Below are 17,026 nucleotides of genomic sequence, written 5' to 3' on the forward strand. Positions count from 1 at the left end.
GCTGATCACATCAACCCTGCCACAGCAGTGGCCTGCAGGGAGCTCTGAGCCATCCCTTCAACAGTGCGGCCTGGCCCAGAGGAGTTGGCCCCCTCCAGACATGCACCCACGCCCCTGTTAAGGGGCTGATTGGAGGGTCGATCTCATGTTTAAATTATGGAGCTGAAGGGGACCCTTTCCCCCAGGAGGCTTCTCTCTACAGGAGAATGAGAACTTCCACTCCAGAATTCCCTGAGAGGCGGGAGTGGGTCTCAGAATTGGTTTACCAACTGCTTGCTGTCCCTTGACCTCTGACTTTCCTAGGGAGAGTCTCTCTACCTTGACACCCCCTTCCCTGAACTTGACTGTGGATCTCACTTTTGGGGCCGGGGAGCCGAGAAGTCAGGGCACCTGGGAAGAAGGCGGAGGAACCAGTATCCAGTACCTCGCCCACGTGGCCTGGGCAGCCCTTCTCTACCTCCGAACACCCCGCCCGACCGGGCGCGGCCCCCACCTGCCCATTACCTCCGACCTCCAGCACTGTGAGCACCGCCTCGCAGGAGGCCCGGCCCCGCTCGTTCTGGGCCGCGCAGCTGTACACGCCGGCATCCTGCGCCCCGCAGCGCCGCAGCCACAGGCAGCTGGGCTCGGGGGTCGGCGCGGGCAGGAGCTGCCCATCCCGGAACCAGCTAAGGCTGGGCTGGGGCGTCCCGCTCACCACCACCCGCAAACGCACGTCGCTGCCCGCGCACACCGCCGCGTTCTTCAGGGGCCGCAGGAAGACCGGCGCCCCGGCCACGGCCGCAGGAGCCCCGCCGCCGGCCCCCACCTTGGCCCTCTTCGGGGGCACCCCGGGGCTGGGGGGTGCCCTCGTGCCCGCGTCCTCGCCTCGCGTGCCCCGGGATTTCTGCATGGCCACTAAGAGCTGGGCTGGGGGGACGCCGGAACCGGGCAGCCACGGGGGCACCCGCGGGACGGTGCCCTGGGAGACGAGTCTGGGGGCCGGCGGCCTGCCTTCCTGCTGCCCGCCCGCCTTCGGCCTGTGCTACCCAGAAGGTCACCGGGGCGGCCGGCGATTGCGCCTGGGGGCTATTTTTAGGCCCCCCGGCTCGGGTTGCCAGGGAGCCGTGGAGGGAGGGGGCAGCAGAGGAGGGACTTGACTCCACCCGGCTCCTTATCTCCCTCCAGGAGCCCTCTTCGGGGCCCGGCTTGAGGGAGTCCCTGGGTACTTGCTCCAGGCTCTCTCCTCAGAGCGCGCCTGGCCCCCAGACGACCCACTGCAGGGAGTTAGGTTACCCCTGGACTCAGTCCCATTTCCCTTCCTCCTTCCTCCTTCCTCTCAGACCCCTCATCCCTGCCCGGCTCGGCTGGGGGGGGGGAGGAAGAGGAACGGTCCTGGTGAGATGCCTGAGAGGTGGATGGGGAGACAGGCCCAAGTGGAGGTGAGCAGACAGTTCCGAAGAGGGACCCTGGCCTCCCCTAGCACCTCCATTACAGCAGGTTAACAGTAAGACTAGGAGCCTGGGAGTCAGGTGGACTGAGGCCCCAGCGCGCCCTGCCCTTATTTGCTGGGTGACACCAAACCTCTCTCAACCTCCAAGTCCTCATCTGTAAGAATCGGTGATGGAATAGGGTTGCAATCGGCAGAAAAGAGTGGGCAGGACATTCCAGGCAGAGGGAAAGTCATGAACAAAATGAGCCTGATGAAAACAAAGGCGTTCTGGGAATTAGAGAGGTTTGGAGGGATTGAACCACAGTGGGTGGGGTGAGTGGAAGAAGGGAGGTGGGGCCTGGAGAAGAGTTTGGTTGCTAAGGCTTTGGTTTCTTTACCCGGAAAGCAGGGGGCGCCACTGCACAGTTTTAAGCGGCGGAAAAAACACGGTGGGAGCTGTGTCTTAGGAGGATCCTCTTGGCAACCACGAAGTGGAGGATGAATAGAAATGAGGGCCAGTTCAAGTGCTGGTTCTCCAAGGATGGTGCCTGTTAAAAGGCCTGATTCCCAGCCTCCTTGTCCCATGCTGGTTCAGTGGCTGAACTGGGAGGAATTTGCACATTTAACAAATGACTCAACTGATTTTTATATGTCTAAAGGTTCTACGTTGAGAACCATCAAGAGTCCAGATGAGACCTTTGTGATAGAACAGTTCTGTATCTTGGTTGGGCATGCGGTTCATGCCCGTAATCCCAGCACTTTGGGAGGCCGAGGTGGGTGGATTACTTGAACTCAGGAGTTCAAGACCAGCCTGGCCAACATGAGGAAAGCATGTCTCTACTAAGAATACAAAAATTAGCTGTGTGTAGTGGCTCATACCTGTAGTCTCAGCTACTCAGGAGGCTGAGGCAGGAAAGTCTCTTGAACCTGGGAGGTAGAGGTTGCAGTGAGCCTATATCACTTCACTGCACTCCAGCCTGGACAACAGAGTGAGACTCTGTCTAAAATAATTAATTAATTAATTAAAAAAAAACAGAACAGTTCTGTATCTTTCTGTATCTTGACAGTGGTGGTAGCCACATGGATCTATAAAAGTGATAAAATTTCATAGAACTAAATGTGCATCTGCACTTGTACACACACACTTAGAGTGCATGTAATACTGGCAAAACCTGCAGAAGGTAGGTGGATTATACCAATGCCCCTTTCCTGGTTGTGATGTTGTATATAGTCATACAAGATGTTACCCTAGGAGGAAACCCAGTGAAGTTTACGCAGGAGCTCTCCATACTATTTCTTATAATTGCATGTGAATCTACAGTTATCACAAAGTAAAACATTTTTAAGAAGTCCGAGTGGGAGACCCAGGCCTGACCTTGAGCCCCAAAGGATTCTGAAGCCCAGGAAGGGCTGAGAGGAGCTATGAATCATTCAGAGACAGAGAATGTTATTCTTCCCCTTGCCTCCTCTTCCCCGCCCTTATTCTGGGATACTGAAGTCAAAGAGAAAGAGAGAGAGTGTGTAAAAAATACAGGAGGAACCATTTAAACACTGAATTACATCCATAGAGGTTAAGAGCCTTGAAGAATAATTTTTTTTAATTTGCATACATTAAAGCTTACTTTTTGTGAGGTGCAGTTCTCTGGGTTTTGACAAATGTGTAGAATCATGTGTCTGCCACCCCAGGACCATACAGAGCAATTCCATCTCCCCAGATATTAGCTTGTGTATCCCCTTTGGGCTCAGTCACACTCCCCTCCACCAACCCCTGGCAACCACTGATGATGAATTGAATTCTAAAGTGTACATTGAATTCTAGAAGGTGAAAATATGGGGGAAGTCATTGCAAACAGATGGTACATCAAGAAAAAAGGAATAGAGACTATTCAAAAAACAAATAACCCAAAGCCACCCAACACTGTGCCACTAAATGTGTGTGGAATGCGGTGGGTAGACTGTAAATGTTGGCTGGTTAGTTAGTTGGTTGACTAAATGAACCATGTGATCTTGAGCAAGTCACCAGGCATCTCTAAGCCTCAGTTTCCTTATCTATAGAATGGAGATAGATAATTAAAACCAATTCAGGGTTTCATTCATTTATTCATCCACAAAGTATTTTTTATTTATTCATCAGCAAATATTTTTGAGTTCCTACTGTGTGCTGGCACTGTGCTAAGGACTAAGGATATAGCAGTGAACAGACAAAGATTCCTACTCCCATTTTGCTTTTACTTGAGAAGAGAGACAAACAACAATAAAAAGAAATAAGCCGGGCGCAGTAGCTCACACCTGTAATCCCAGCACTTTGGGAGGCTGAGGCAGGTGGATCACCTGTGGTCAGGAGTTCAAGACCAGCCTGGCCAACATGGTGAAACCTCGTCTCTACTAAAAATACAAAAATTAGCCAGGCCTGGTGGCACACACCTGTAATTCCAGCTAGTCCAGAGGCTGAGGCAGGAGAATTGCTTGAACCCGGGTGGCGGAGGTTGCAGTGAGCTGAGATTGTGCCACTGCACTCCAGCCTGGGCGACAGAGCAAGACTCCATCTCAATAAAAAGGAAGGACGGAAGGAAGGAAGGAAGCAAGGAAAGGAGGGAGGGAGGGAGGGAGGGACCTGTATAGATTGTTAGAAGGAGGTAAATACTATGGACAAAGCTTAAGGCAGATGTGAGTGTGGTGGGGGACTGCACTTGTAAACAGGGTATAGCTGGAGTTGGCCCCATTGAGAACATTTGAGCCAATCTTGAGTAAGAAAGCAAATGATGCAGATATCTGGGAGGGCTGCTTCATGCAGAGGTGGGAGTATGCCTGGTGAGCTCCAAGAAGAGGCAGAAGGCCAGAGAAGCTGGAGGGAGAAAGGGTCATACAGGCAGCAGGGGCCAGATGGGCTAGAATTTTGCAGGCCATGGCGCTTTCGTTCATGGAGAAATGAGAAGTCATCTTCAGGTTTTGAACAGAATTACATGATCTGACTTACGTTGTAGTGATGGTATTAAATTATTATATTAAATATTCAAATGAATATTAACTATTTAAAAAGGCCTGGCACAGAGCCTGGAACATGACTTGTCTTCTGCCTTCCTAGATTCATAATTGGGGTGTTCGTTGATTTGCGGGCAGGAGTCTGTGGGCCTGGGTAGGGAGGGCACAGGTCCATGAGAGTCACTGGTGCCCTCTTCTGGGAGGAGCCCACATTATCTGTGACAGTTGGAAGCTGTCAGGCTCTGGCCAGGCCAGGCACTTGGGACAGCTGGCTCCAAGGCATTTGCCTGTCCCTTAGCGTGGGCCCCACAGTGCCCTGCAGCCTGGCGCCTGGCTGAGTACGTGTACTGCCAGTCTGCCCTGCAATCACAAGCCTGTGGTGTCATGGAAAGAGATCTGAGCTCCAGTGGCCAAGGAGCTTGGGGCCCAGTCCTCCTTTGCTACAGACTGCTGTGTGACCTTGGCAGGTCACCCTACCTCTCTGGACCACTGGGCACTTCTTAAGCCATAATGATGTATTGCATGCCTGGCACATGGGAAAATCTCAGTAAATGTTCATTAAATCAGTGAATAAAGTGGAGGGGTCATCAGCCCTTCCCGGTGAATATTTAATTTAGATAAAAGTAAGTAAAAGTGCACAGTAGGTATCTATTCATTAAGTATTTAAATATTAATGAGCACCTACAATTCTTCTGGGTATTCTTCTGGGCACTTGGGATACAGTAGTGAAGAAAATGGATAAAAACTCTACCCTTAGGTAGCTGACATTTTAGGTGTTAAATCGAAGGTTATTGATGCATTTGCAGATGTGCCTTGGGCGAGCTTGCAGTGAGAGGAAGGAGGGAAAGGGTGGATGAGTGGAACAGGACAGGGACCTCAAAGGACAAGGGGTGAAAAGGTACCCAGAGTGGACAGACAGGCAGGAAAGTGTTTGCTGAGGCATCAGTTCTGGCTTACAGTATCTGCCTCCATGATCCCTTCTGTTCCACACTGTCCACTGGGGTCAGAGCTGGTCGGGGCCTGGTCCCTTGGGTCCAATGGGGAGCCAGTCAGCATTCTGTGAGCACTGTTACTTCTCAATGTTCAGAGTCTTGAAGGGTAAGACACCAGAGCCCAAGGAGCAGGAAGAGGCTTTTTGCCATAGAGGTGATAAGGTATGTGTGGGGATGTGTGGGGGAGGGGCACACTGAAGAGCTGGTTGTCTGTATATGGCCACACAGGACCCAATAGGACTCATTTTTTTTTTTTAAGAGACAAGACCTCACTCTGTCGTGCAGTCTGGAGCACAGTGGAGCAATCATAACTCACCACAACCTCAAATTCCTAGGCTCCAACGATCCTGCTGCCTCAACCTCTCAAGTAGCTGGGACCACAGGTGCACATTAGCACCAGCAAACCTTGCTTGCTTTTTTTTTTTTTTTTTTTTTTTTTTTTGGTAGAGACTAGGTCTTGCAGTTTCCCAAGCTGGTCTCAAACTACTGGGCTCAAGTGATCTTCCCACTTTGGCCTCCCAAAGTGGCGGGATTATAGATGTGAGCCACTGCACCCGGTTGAAACCCAAATCATTTTTGGTTTATATTTGCCCATTCCCTGGGTTCCTTTGGTCACTGCTCAGCTCCCAAGAAGACAGGCAAAGATTAGAACCAGAATTTCTAGTTCCAGGCAGGCTGTGCTCAAATAATCCTTCCCCCCTAGGGGATGGAGAGTGGCTCTGGGTCTTCTTATATTCTCTGGGGACAAGTGGGTAGCAGTCACGGGAGACAGGTGTGCTGAGAAGGAAGAGCTTTCTTTCAGAACTGTCCCCAGCTGGAAGGGGTTGTCAAAGACGCAGTGAGTTCCCTGGCTCTGGATACACTCAGGCAGAGTTTGAGGAAGGCTCGTGAAGGATATGGGGCAAGGCTGAGAAGGGGGTTTCTGCACCGCAAGGATCATTGCCTGAGAGCCTTCTGAGGTCTGACGCCGAGAGCCTAAGATTCCTACATTCCTTCCACCTTAGTGACTAGTCTGTACCTAAGCATTTGGCGGGGCAGGGGGCAGGAAGGGGGCTGCCTCCAAAACCTCCCCTGACCCATATGTCCCTTTATCCTTTGTGGGACAGATAAGTGTACATAGTTCATTCAGGAGAAAGAAGAAGGATTCCAGAAACTACTCACAGATATATACACTCCCTCTAGACAACCTGGGCCCAGCCCTGCCCATGTGTTTCCAACATGGAGAGGCTGGCATAGACTCCAGGGCCCCCAACAGGCTCAAGAATAAGAAGCCCCTTACCCATTCCTCCTCCTCCATCCCAGTGCAAAGACATTGGAAATGAGACTTTCAATTTCATTTCCTGCAACGTTCGTTGTGGAGTTTCTCTACAGGTTGATTGGGGTAGTTCTGGGGCCTGTAGGGTTCACCCTACTTGAGCACTGGGGGGCACGAGTTGCCAGTGGCAGAGGGAGGGGACCCACGGCTACACCCCAGGTCCTCTTAGGGCAAAGATGAGGACTACAACAGAGAAGGGGCCTTCTTAGAGAGGGGGTGACTTGCCAGCCAGGGCCACATTAAAGGAGAGGAAGAGAACCAGAGAGGCTTTTGGAAGTTTCTGGAAAAGTCAGTTTGGAAGGTCAGGTTAAGGACCTTAAGACTAAAACCTTCTGAGGTTTATTTCACACACAAACTGTCTGAGCTTATTATCTTTGTGATCTCTACCCTCTTCCTGACTCCTTTAAAGGATAATCCCTGAAATCTCAGAGGAGAAACTTGAAGGCTGAGATCTACATGGATCCTTCATTTCCTGCATCTTTGATCCACTAGAATATATTTTTTGGAAGGAGTAAAAGAGACACAGCCTTCACTCTGCCCGCTACCCCACCTCTTAGCAATCGAGTTACCCCAAACCCTAGGCTGAATCATTAAGGTTTCCCCACAAATTTGAAATGCCTCCTTTAACATATGTATGTCTCATGTGTGTGAGTCTTGTTCGAAACACTCTATTTTGTTCATTAGTATTTGTATATTTCTTCTTCATTAACAGATCTGTTTTGATTATCATAGCCTTCTGATATATTGTGATGTTCTATGATTTTCTATTTTTTGTTTCCTTTTTCTTTTTTTGAGACAGAGTCTCACTCTGTCACCCAGGCTAGAGTGCAGTGGCACAATCACAGCTCAATGAAGCCTCAACCTCCTGGGCTCAAGCGATCCTCCCACCTCAGCCTCCCAAGTAACTGGACAGGCTCACGCCACCATGCCAGGCTACTTTTTTATTTTTTGTAGAGTCCAGGTCTTGTTACATTGCCCAAGCTGATGTCAAACTCCTGGGCTCAAGAGATCCTCCTGCCTTGGCCTCCCAGAGTGCTGGGATTATAAGGGGAGAAACTGCCCAGCCTCCTAATTTTTTTTCCATGTATCCTACACCCCCCTCCCACCTTCTTCAATTCTCTTAAAATTTTTCTTTGGTATTTTGACATTGCATGGCATTGAAATTATAGATGAATGGAGACCAAATTGACTTCTTCAGAATATCGAACCTTCTTATCAAAGCACAAAATAGATCTTTCCATTTTTCCAAACATCATTTTCCCTGAACTGGGACTTGTGTATAAAAATGGTATTGGAAAGGGTTAATAGAAAGAGACCATTGGCTCATATCTGTAATCCCAACGCTTGGGAGTCTGAGGTGGCAGGAGGAGCAATTGAGCCCAGAAATTCAAGACCAGCCTCGGCAACATAGAGAGATCTCGTCTCTACAAAAAAATAGAAAATTAGCCAGGCATGGTGGCGTGAACCTGTGGTCCCAGCTACTTGGGAGGCTGAGATGGGAGGATTGCTTGAGCTCGGGAAGTCCAGGCTGCAGTGAGCCATGATCATACTGCTGCACTCCAGCCTGGGTGACACAGCAAGAGGCTGTCTCAAAAATAAAAAGAGTGAAAAAAAAAAGAAAGGGGCTGTTGGCTTCTTTGGCGAAGGGACTGGGGGAACCCTACTTCAGAGCCAGTTAGTGGGGAGCAGCTATATCCTTCAAAAAGAATAGCAGGTGGTGTCCCCCAGCCCGGTTGACCTGAAGGTGCAAAAGGGAGCATAAGGGGGCCAGTCCTGGAAGTGGAGCCCAGCGAGAGGTATTTGTGGTTCCCCAACAAAAGCCCCTGTCCAGCCCTCCCTACCCCATGCGCTGCATACAGACAGCAAAGCCAGGCGGCTCTGGGAACGGAAGCGGGTGTGAGGCCCTGGGGAAAGTCTGGCTGGGCAGGGGGTCAGTACAGTCCATCTCAGGGCGACAGGTGGTATCACAGAGCCCCAGGGACCCCACAGGAGACCTGGCAGTCAAGACAGCAGGGGCTAGCTCGGCTTGTGTGCTAATCTCTTTATTGTTTCTCTCCAGAGCCCCTGCAGCAGGGGAGGGGAAGGCGTGGGGAGGTGGGCTCCCCTCCCACCAGCCCGAGACCGCTCTCTGCCTCTCTCCTCTCTTCTCCAGCATCTCATCCACTTTCTCTCCTTCTCAATCTCCTGCTCCCACATCCAGCACCTTCGGGGATTCCCTCTTGTAGCCCCTGCTTTCTAAGTCCACCCTGGGCTGGGGAAAGGAAAGTAAGAGACCACAGGGACAGTTTCAAGTCCCCCAGTCTCCATAGGGGATAGTCCCCCTGGCTACCTGCCTGGCTTCCTCTCTCCTGGGCTGAGGGCTGGGAAGGTCCATGGGGCTCAGTCCTGGCCCTGCAGTATCCCAACACCCTGCTCTAGGGCCAGAGGCTAGTGCCTGAGGTCACGGAGGTGGGAGAGACAGGGCCACCGCTCTAGCCTGGGCTCCATCCAGCACGAGAGCCAGGCTTACTCACTGCCAACAGCCAAGGCTCATGGCTGGGGGCCGCAGAGGCAGCTGGGGCATGCCCTGTGACCAGGCAGGGATGGGCCATGTCCCTGTTGGGGACCACAAGGGATGGCCAGTGAAGGGGGAGGAGGTCAGAGGCTGTGAGGGGAGGACTGAGGCTGGGTGCAGTGTCCTGGGCTGGAAGAAGGCTGGCTTCAGGGGGCAGTGAGGACAGGGGCAAGGATGGTCTCTGGCAGCGGAGGGTCTCTGTCTTTAGAGCACTTCATGCTGCTGCTGTGTGGCCTCGCTGACGACCTGGGGAGGAAAGAAGCCCAGTTCAACCACGTGCTGGCCAGAGAATGGAGGCTCACCCCAGGGCCGCAGGATCTCTCTTGCCCCACTAGCCAGGGGCCTGGACCAGCACAGCTGGGTGGAAGACAGTCCCCACAGACACATCCATAGCCCCCACTAAGGGGAAGGGGCCCAGGCAGACCACTCACCTCCCCATCCCGAGTCTCAATGGTCTTGATCATCACCGTCTTCTTGGTATGAACCTCAGAACCCCTTTGCTCAGGGCTGGTTTCTGTAATAGGGTTCATCGCACACTCAGCCTAACCAAGTACCAGGGATTGGGGGTCCATCTGGGGCCATATTGGGCAGAGTCCTAGCAGACCCCAACCCCCCTCAAGACAGGCTTGTTACTTCAAGACTTTAATACCTGTCCTGGAGCCCAGCACCCAGCAGGTAGTTCTGCAGTCCCAGGGCCAGTCCCATAGTTTAGAGGGTCTCAGGAGCCAACAGATTTGCTCCACGTGCAGGATGGTGCAGGAGGCTAGGGGACCCCTGATGCCCAGACTGCACGACATTGACATTCCCCGTACCTCCTAGTTCCTCTCCAGGCCCCAGGAGAGCCCTGCACACATTTGTATCCTGGGACTCCCCTTCTTCAACATAGAACCCCAAAGCCCGGTCTCAAGGCTCCCTTTAGAGGACCTTACAGTACCCATCGCCCTTTAAGATTTCAGATGAGCAACTTGACGCCTTAATGAAAGTGAGACGGAGCAGGAGTCAGTCACTGACTCATTGTGCTGGTGGTCAGTCACTTGCCCTTCTGTGCCTCAGTTTCCTCACTGAGGACATGGAGTGAAATGGTACCAACCATACTTGCCCTACCGTGGCCACAAAGCTATTGATTTGGAGAAGCACTGCGCAGTGCGGTTGGGGTTTTTTGTACTGTGAATTTTTAAATGCAAGACTCATACTTGGTGTCCATATAAACAACTAACTGAAGAGAGAGTCTCTGAGTTGTACAGGAAGGGTCAAATGGAGGTCCTTGGTATTATGAGTTTGGTGTTCATGAATTTCCTTAGCTAGCAACTAGCCTGTGATGAACGTTGTGACTCGGTGGAGCACAGTGTGTATTTTTTCCCGATGGAAATGTACATCGAAGATAGAAAAGGTTTGATCTAGGAAAGGAGCAGCTGCCAAGGACTCCGACTTGCTTTCCTAATTCATCATTAGCCTGTGTTTCTCTGCTTTCTGGGGTTGGAAAGCTATCCCATCTGCATATTACTAATGTCAGAATGGCAGAATGCCCTAAGAGCTCATTCTTTTCATGGTTTGGCTTTGCTAAGATTTGGCTCTTTTTTTTTTTTTTTTTTCAAACGGCATCCAACATCTTGCCCCAGCAAACTGGAGGTGTTCAAAAGGCAGCCAAGGCAGTGCTTGGCAATGTGCCAAATAGACAATGGGCTGTGGGTGCCTTAGAATGCAGGTGGTATGAGATGCTCCTGAAGCCAGGTCCCCAAGGACACCCCTGCTACTTTTAGAGTTTGGGATTCAGAACAGAGGCTACTTTCTGGGGCCCAATATTCCAAGAAGGTGCAGGGGGCATAGTAAATACAATACAATATAATGGCATAAAAAGCTCTTTCTGTCATAAAGTGCCTCATCCGCCTCTACCTGAACTCCCTCACCTACCTGCAGTGGCCCCCTTTTTACTTCTCCAGACTCCAGGTCTGTCCCTGGCCCCATGGTCCCATCCCCACTCCTGACTGGCCTTGGGCAGTGCCCATGCTGGACTCCTGGCCCCTGCAACCCCAGCCTCCACCTGCCTGCAGACACTCACCTCGGAAGTTGAGGGCAGAGAAGGTCTGGATAGGGAGGTTGATCCTGAAAGAGAAGCGACCAAGTCTCGAAGAGTTAAAAAGCCTCCCATCTTTCCCTGAGACCACCCATCAAGACTCAGCCTGGTCCTTTCTAAATGCCATCCTCAGCTGTCCGAGTCCCATGGACCCCAGCACTCCCACTGTCCACATCACTCAAGGAATGGGGTTAAAGGTCAGCTAGAGTTGTCCCAGGAATAGTCTCTTCTGGAAGGATCATTCATTTCAACTCTGACCTGCTGGCATGACACCAGGATGCCAACCCCACTGCACCCTCCAGTGCACCAGGATTTCCTTCTTGCTCCTGGTACTGAAGGTTGCATCAGGAGCAGCTGTGGGTGATGTCCATTGCTTGTGCCCACCCTCCAGCCACACCAGTTCTGAGAGCTGATCATTTAGGCCTAATGCTGGAAAAATGCCATATGCCTTTAGCTACCTTCAAAGGCCGTCATATGTAGATGTCACTCTACAAAATCTGAAGTTTCCCTTTATGTGTACGCCTATATCTAAACACGTCCGCAACCTTTTTTTTTTTTTTTTTTGAGATGGAGTCTCACTCTGTCGCCAGGCTGGAGTGCAGTGGCGCGATCTTGGCTCACTGCAACCTCTGACTCCCAGGTTCAAGCTATTATCCTGCCTTAGCCTCCCAAGTAGCTGAGATTACAGGTGCCCACTACCACACCCAGCTGATTTTTATATTTTTAGTAGAGACGGGGTTTCACCATGTTGACCAGGATAGTCTCGATCTCCTGACCTCGTGATCTGTCCATCTTGGCCTCCCAAAGTGCTGGGATTACAGGTGTGAGCCACTGCACCAGCTGGCTGGCTGCTGCTTTTTAAAAATTTTAGATATTAAAGGGTACCAGTTTTTGGAGTAATTAATCCATTTTAAATTGAGGTTAAATTTACATGCAGTGAAATGCACAGATCTTTAATGTACAATTCAATGAGTTTTAATCAATGTCCACGTCTGTGTAACTACCAGTCCAAATCAAGACATAGAACATTTCTAGGCCAAGTGCAGTGGCTCATGTCTGTAATCCCAGCACTTTGGGAGGCCAAGGCAGGCAGATTACTTGGGGTCAAGAGTTAGAGACCAGCCTGGTCAATGTGGTGAAATGTCATTTCTACTAAAAATACAACACATCAGCTGAGTGTGGTGAACATGCCTGTAATCTCAGCTACTTGGGAGGCTGAGGCAGGAGAATCACTTGAACCCAGGAGGTGGAGGTTGCAGTGAGCTGAGATCACACCACTGCACTCGAGGCTGGGCGACAGATCAAGACTCTGTATCCAAAACAAGCAAAAATAAGATATAGAACGTTTCTGTTATCCCACAAGGCTTCCTGGTGTCTCTTTCCAGTTGTATGTTGCTTCCTGTATCTAGAGGTGGGTTGCTGTAAGCATGACATCCGTGTCTTTTCCTCTGAGCATGTGCGTGTGCTTACATGTGTGTGCACATGTGTGCACGTGTGTGTGTGCAGTACGTGCACTCTCATGCCTTCTGTATGCATCTCTTTACCTTCTCTTAGCTTATCCCTCTGCAAGCCTTCTCTCCCTTCTTCTCTCTCTATTTGCCTCTCTCTGCTCCCTCCCTTTCCTTCCTCATCACTCCCCACTCTGCTTTCATCTCTCCCTTGACTGGCAGTAATATTTTATTATTGGTTGCTGAATATGGTTTTTTTGCTGCTGGTTCTTAATTCTGAAGGTGGATAAGGGAATACTTATATTTCTCTTTTTATAAACGCTGTTAATTAAATTGCTTTTTACCCAGGTGGCCTTGGTTAATTCGCTGCAATTAATAGAGTGGTGGCCTCTTGTATAAAATTGTTTCCAGGCCGGGCACGGTGGCTCATGCTTATAATCCCAGCACTGTGGGAGGCTGAGGTGGGCAGATAACCTGAGGTCAGGAGTTCGAGACCAGCCTGACCAACATGGTGAAACCCTGTCTCTACTAAAATTACAAAAATTAGCCAGGCATGGCTGTGGGCGCCTACAATCCCAGCTACTTGGGAGGCTGAGGCAGGAGAATCGCTTGAACCTGGGAGGCGGAGGTTGCAGTGAGCCAAGATCACCCCATTGCACTCCAGCCTGGGCAACAAGAGCGAAACTCCGTCTCAAAAAAAAAAAAAAAATTGTTTCCAGGTCTTGTTGAGATAATTCCTAGCCTCCTGGGGGCAGGAATGGACCACCCAGCACCCCCCACCGCCCCGCTCCAGCCCCTGCCTGGCCCCTCACCGGCTCTCCTCTCCCTCCAGCAGCTTCCGGTAGGTGGCGATCTCCACGTCCAGGGCCATCTTCACGTTGAGCAGGTCCTGGTACTCACGCAGGTGGCGGGCCATCTCATCCTTGAGGTGCCGGATTTCCTCCTCCAGGCGCGCGATGTTGTCCTGGTAGCCGCTGGCCTCACTGGCAAATCGGTCCTCTAGTTCCCGCATCTGCCTCATCAGGGAATCGTTCTGCAGGGGAGGAGGAGCCCAGTTCAAAAAGGGAAGAGGACACTAGGAGCCCAAAATGAAGAAAGACACAGCTTTGGGGCTGGCAGGCAACTCCAGATGGTCAGGTCCAGGACATGTTGAACCCTGAACACAAATGAAGTCTGTATGCGGACACTCAGAGAATAAAACAGATAAAAAAGGAGCATCTGTGTTCAGCCTCACAGTCCTCACACAGGGAGATGCCCCAGGAACCCCTGATTCCTTAGCACCCAACTGGAATCCATACCTGGTTTTACCCCTATTGTAGATTTAAGGAGATGAAGGCCCAGAGAGGATCTATGATGGGCCCAAGGTCACAGAGTGAGGGTGTGAACTGCAGACACGAAGGGGCAGGGCCCAGCCAGGTGGGCAGGGACTCACAGTGCCCTTGAGGGCGTCGATCTCACAGGTGTAGGACTGGATCTGGTGTCGGTATTCCATCATCTCCTGCTTGGCCTGGCGCAGAGCATCGTTGTTCTTGTTGGCCGCCTGGGTCAAGTCTGACACCTAGGGGCAGAGAGAGGGGCCTGAGGATGAGGAGGAGGCAGGGCACAGGTAGGGATGAGCAAGGGAGCATGGAGCCTCTGGGCTCTCCTCCCCATGAATGGTGCCAGAGGCAGCACGTCCAAGCTGGAATTCAGGGGGACGGAGATGCCAGTCCCTGGGCGAGGCCACCCACCTTCGACTTGTACCACTCCTCGGCTTCAGAAATGTTCTTAGCTGCGATGGTCTCATACTGAGCCCGGATGTCCCTGAGGGCAGCAGTGAGGTCTGGCTTGGACACGTCCATCTCCACCTGGACTTGCTGTTCCTGAAGCTGAGCCTGCAACTCACGGATCTCCTGCAGGGCATGGCTGAGCTTCAGTCCCCTCCCGGCCCACACAACACCCTCACACCCCTCTTCCCAGCCAGAGCCCCACCCCAGCCCCACTCTCCAGCTGCTTTTCCCATGCCCCAGTGACCCCAGGCAGAGAGGCCGAGGCATACCTCTTCGTGCACTTTCTTAAGGAACGCGATCTCCTCGTTGAGAGATTCGATTCTGCGCTCCAGGTCAATTCGAGCTAGAGTAGCTGCATCCACGTCCTGGGAGAGGCCAAGCGAGAAGAACATGGTCACCACCACCCAGGTGGGGCAGAGTGAGGCCAGAGGCCACATGGGGGGAAAGAAGGGCACTCACCGCTCGGAAGGCAGCCAAATTGTTCTCTGCTTCTTCTTTCAACTGGATCTCCTCCTGCAGCCTGGGTGGGACAGACAGAAAGACAGTTGTGGTTGATAAAGCTGGCAGTGGAAAGGACGACTGGCTGGGGGCTGACCAGGGACTGGGTCCAGGACAGAGGGGGAGGGCCTTCCTGCGGCGTAGAGACAGGAGGCCCTGAGAGGGAGTGGAGAGGCCCCACCTACCCAGGGAGGGCACAGGAAGTGCCCAATCTCTGCCCTGGAGCCACACCCTTGAAGTCTATGTCCCCACCAGACTGTGTGACCTCCCTGGGGTTAGAAACTGTGTCTATTTTATCCACCTCTCCGTTTCTGGTTCCCAGCTCCAGCCTAGCCAATATAGCTGCTTAATTAATATTTATGACTTTGGTGGCAGGAGGGTGACTCTGCTCTCTTGGCTTGTCAGAAGAGGGACCAACACATACACTCTACTTGCTGCCCTTTTCGTTTCCGGAGCCTGGTGAAGCCTACAGTCAGGTCCTCCCAAGCTCTCCGAGAGCTGTGGCCCCCACCCACTCCCTTTTTCTCCAGCTTGTCTATTCGCCTTGTAAAAAGACACAGCCTCAGCTAGGCCCCTGGGCCAAGCTCTCCCCACCACCCCGCTTCCCAGGACCTCATCACAGCTGAGCTGAGAGCTGCTGCTTGGACTCTGGGCCCTTGCTCCACTCTCCCTGTCTCCCATCAGCCTCCCATCTCCCTCTGGCTACACTACCCTCTGGGCCTCCTGCAGCCCTTCCTCTGCCCATCAACTGCCAGAACCCATAAACATCACCCCAGCATCTTAAGATGCTTTTTAAGGGGGCTGCCCACAGGGCTCCGGGTCCCCTAAAGTCTCCCATATCCACCCCCTGATCTATCTCCCCAAGACTACTCCTGTGCAAGATGGGAGTGTAGGAGGAAAGACCTGGAGGTCACGGCCCCTTGAAACACACGGGTGGAGGACCCTTTCCCCGCACCGGGCAGGAGAGGGTCCTGGACCCCGGGAGAAGGCAGGTGCTGACAGCGGGACCCCAGCCCCCAGGCCTAGCCTCCTGCGCCCTGCCGGCGGAAAGGGGGATCTGCGGCACCGGGCCCTCACTTGGCCTTGAGCCGCTGCAGGTCGTCGAGCAGGTTGTCACGCTCCACGTCGACGCGGGCGCGCTGGTTGGTGAGCACCTCCACCTGGCGCCGCAGCTCGCGCAGCTCCTCCTCGTAGAGCTCGGCCACTCGCGTCGGCTCGCGGCCCTTGAGCCGGTTCACCTCGGCGGCGAGCGCGGCGTTCTGCTGCTCCAGGAAGCGCACCTTCTCGATGTAGTTGGCGAAGCGGTCGTTGAGCTCCTGCAGCTCCACCTTCTCGTTGGTGCGCGTGGTCAGGAACTCCTGGTTCACCGCGTCGGCCAGCGAGAAGTCCAGCAGCTCGCCCGCGCCGTAGGAGGAGGGCGCGCGGGTGCTCCCCAGCCGGCTGGCCCGCAGCGACCCCAGGCCCCCGGCCCCGCCCGACGTGCGCGACACCTGGTACACGCGGGACGTCATGGAGCTGGAGGAGCCCTTTGAGCCGAAGCCCGCGCGCGGGAACACGGGCGAGCTCAGCGGGGAGCCGAGCGAGAAGCCCGGGGCCCCGCCGAAGGTGCGGCGGTAGGAGGACACGCGCTGGCTGGAAGAGTAGGCCTGGCTCATGGTGGCGGCGCGGGCGAGGCTGGCGGGCGCACGGAGGAGGCGGCGGGCAGGCGGCCGGCCGGAGAGTGGATGCGGTGAGGGGAGACAGGGCCCCCAGCCGTCGGCACTATTTGTATCCCTCCTGACATCAGCCCCCGCCGCCCCTCCCCTGACAGCTGCAGATCCGCTGTCCTGCCAGGAAAGGGCGGCCGCTGGCCGTGGGGGCGGGGAGGCCAGCTCCCCCGCAAGAGGCCTGTGCCCCTGAGCCTGCCCGTGGGGGGCCTGTGACAGGCAGGCCTGCCAATCCTTCGCCAGGGAAGCAAGCACGTCTGCAGCCCCCAGGAGGGCC

General features: G+C 53.2%; 2 protein-coding genes across 2 annotated transcripts in view; both read right to left on the bottom strand.

The window, feature by feature from the left end:
* The window catches only part of SPEG (striated muscle enriched protein kinase), a 59,830-nt gene extending 58,938 nt beyond the window's left edge, over window positions 1-892 (bottom strand). Inside the window, exon 1 of the mRNA XM_012445972.3 lies at window positions 505-892. Coding sequence (XP_012301395.3) covers window positions 505-892 — 388 coding nt within the window. The remainder of the gene's footprint in view (window positions 1-504) is intronic.
* A 7,834-nt stretch (window positions 893-8,726) lies between these two features.
* On the bottom strand, window positions 8,727-16,784 carry DES (desmin). The gene is made up of 9 exons (XM_012446106.2): window positions 16,121-16,784; window positions 15,005-15,065; window positions 14,815-14,910; window positions 14,507-14,668; window positions 14,209-14,334; window positions 13,589-13,809; window positions 11,314-11,357; window positions 9,686-9,768; window positions 8,727-9,500 (listed from the first exon to the last, which is right to left on the bottom strand). The coding sequence occupies exons 1-9, from the start codon at window positions 16,696-16,698 to the stop codon at window positions 9,459-9,461; spliced, it is 1,413 nt and encodes a 470-aa protein (XP_012301529.1). The 5' UTR covers window positions 16,699-16,784; the 3' UTR covers window positions 8,727-9,458.
* Between the last annotated feature and the right edge of the window lie 242 nt (window positions 16,785-17,026).

Source organism: Aotus nancymaae, unplaced genomic scaffold, assembly GCF_030222135.1.
Source record: "Aotus nancymaae isolate 86718 unplaced genomic scaffold, 86718_ANA_hifiasm-v0.15.2.pri h1tg000008l, whole genome shotgun sequence".
Lineage (NCBI taxonomy): Eukaryota > Metazoa > Chordata > Mammalia > Primates > Aotidae > Aotus > Aotus nancymaae.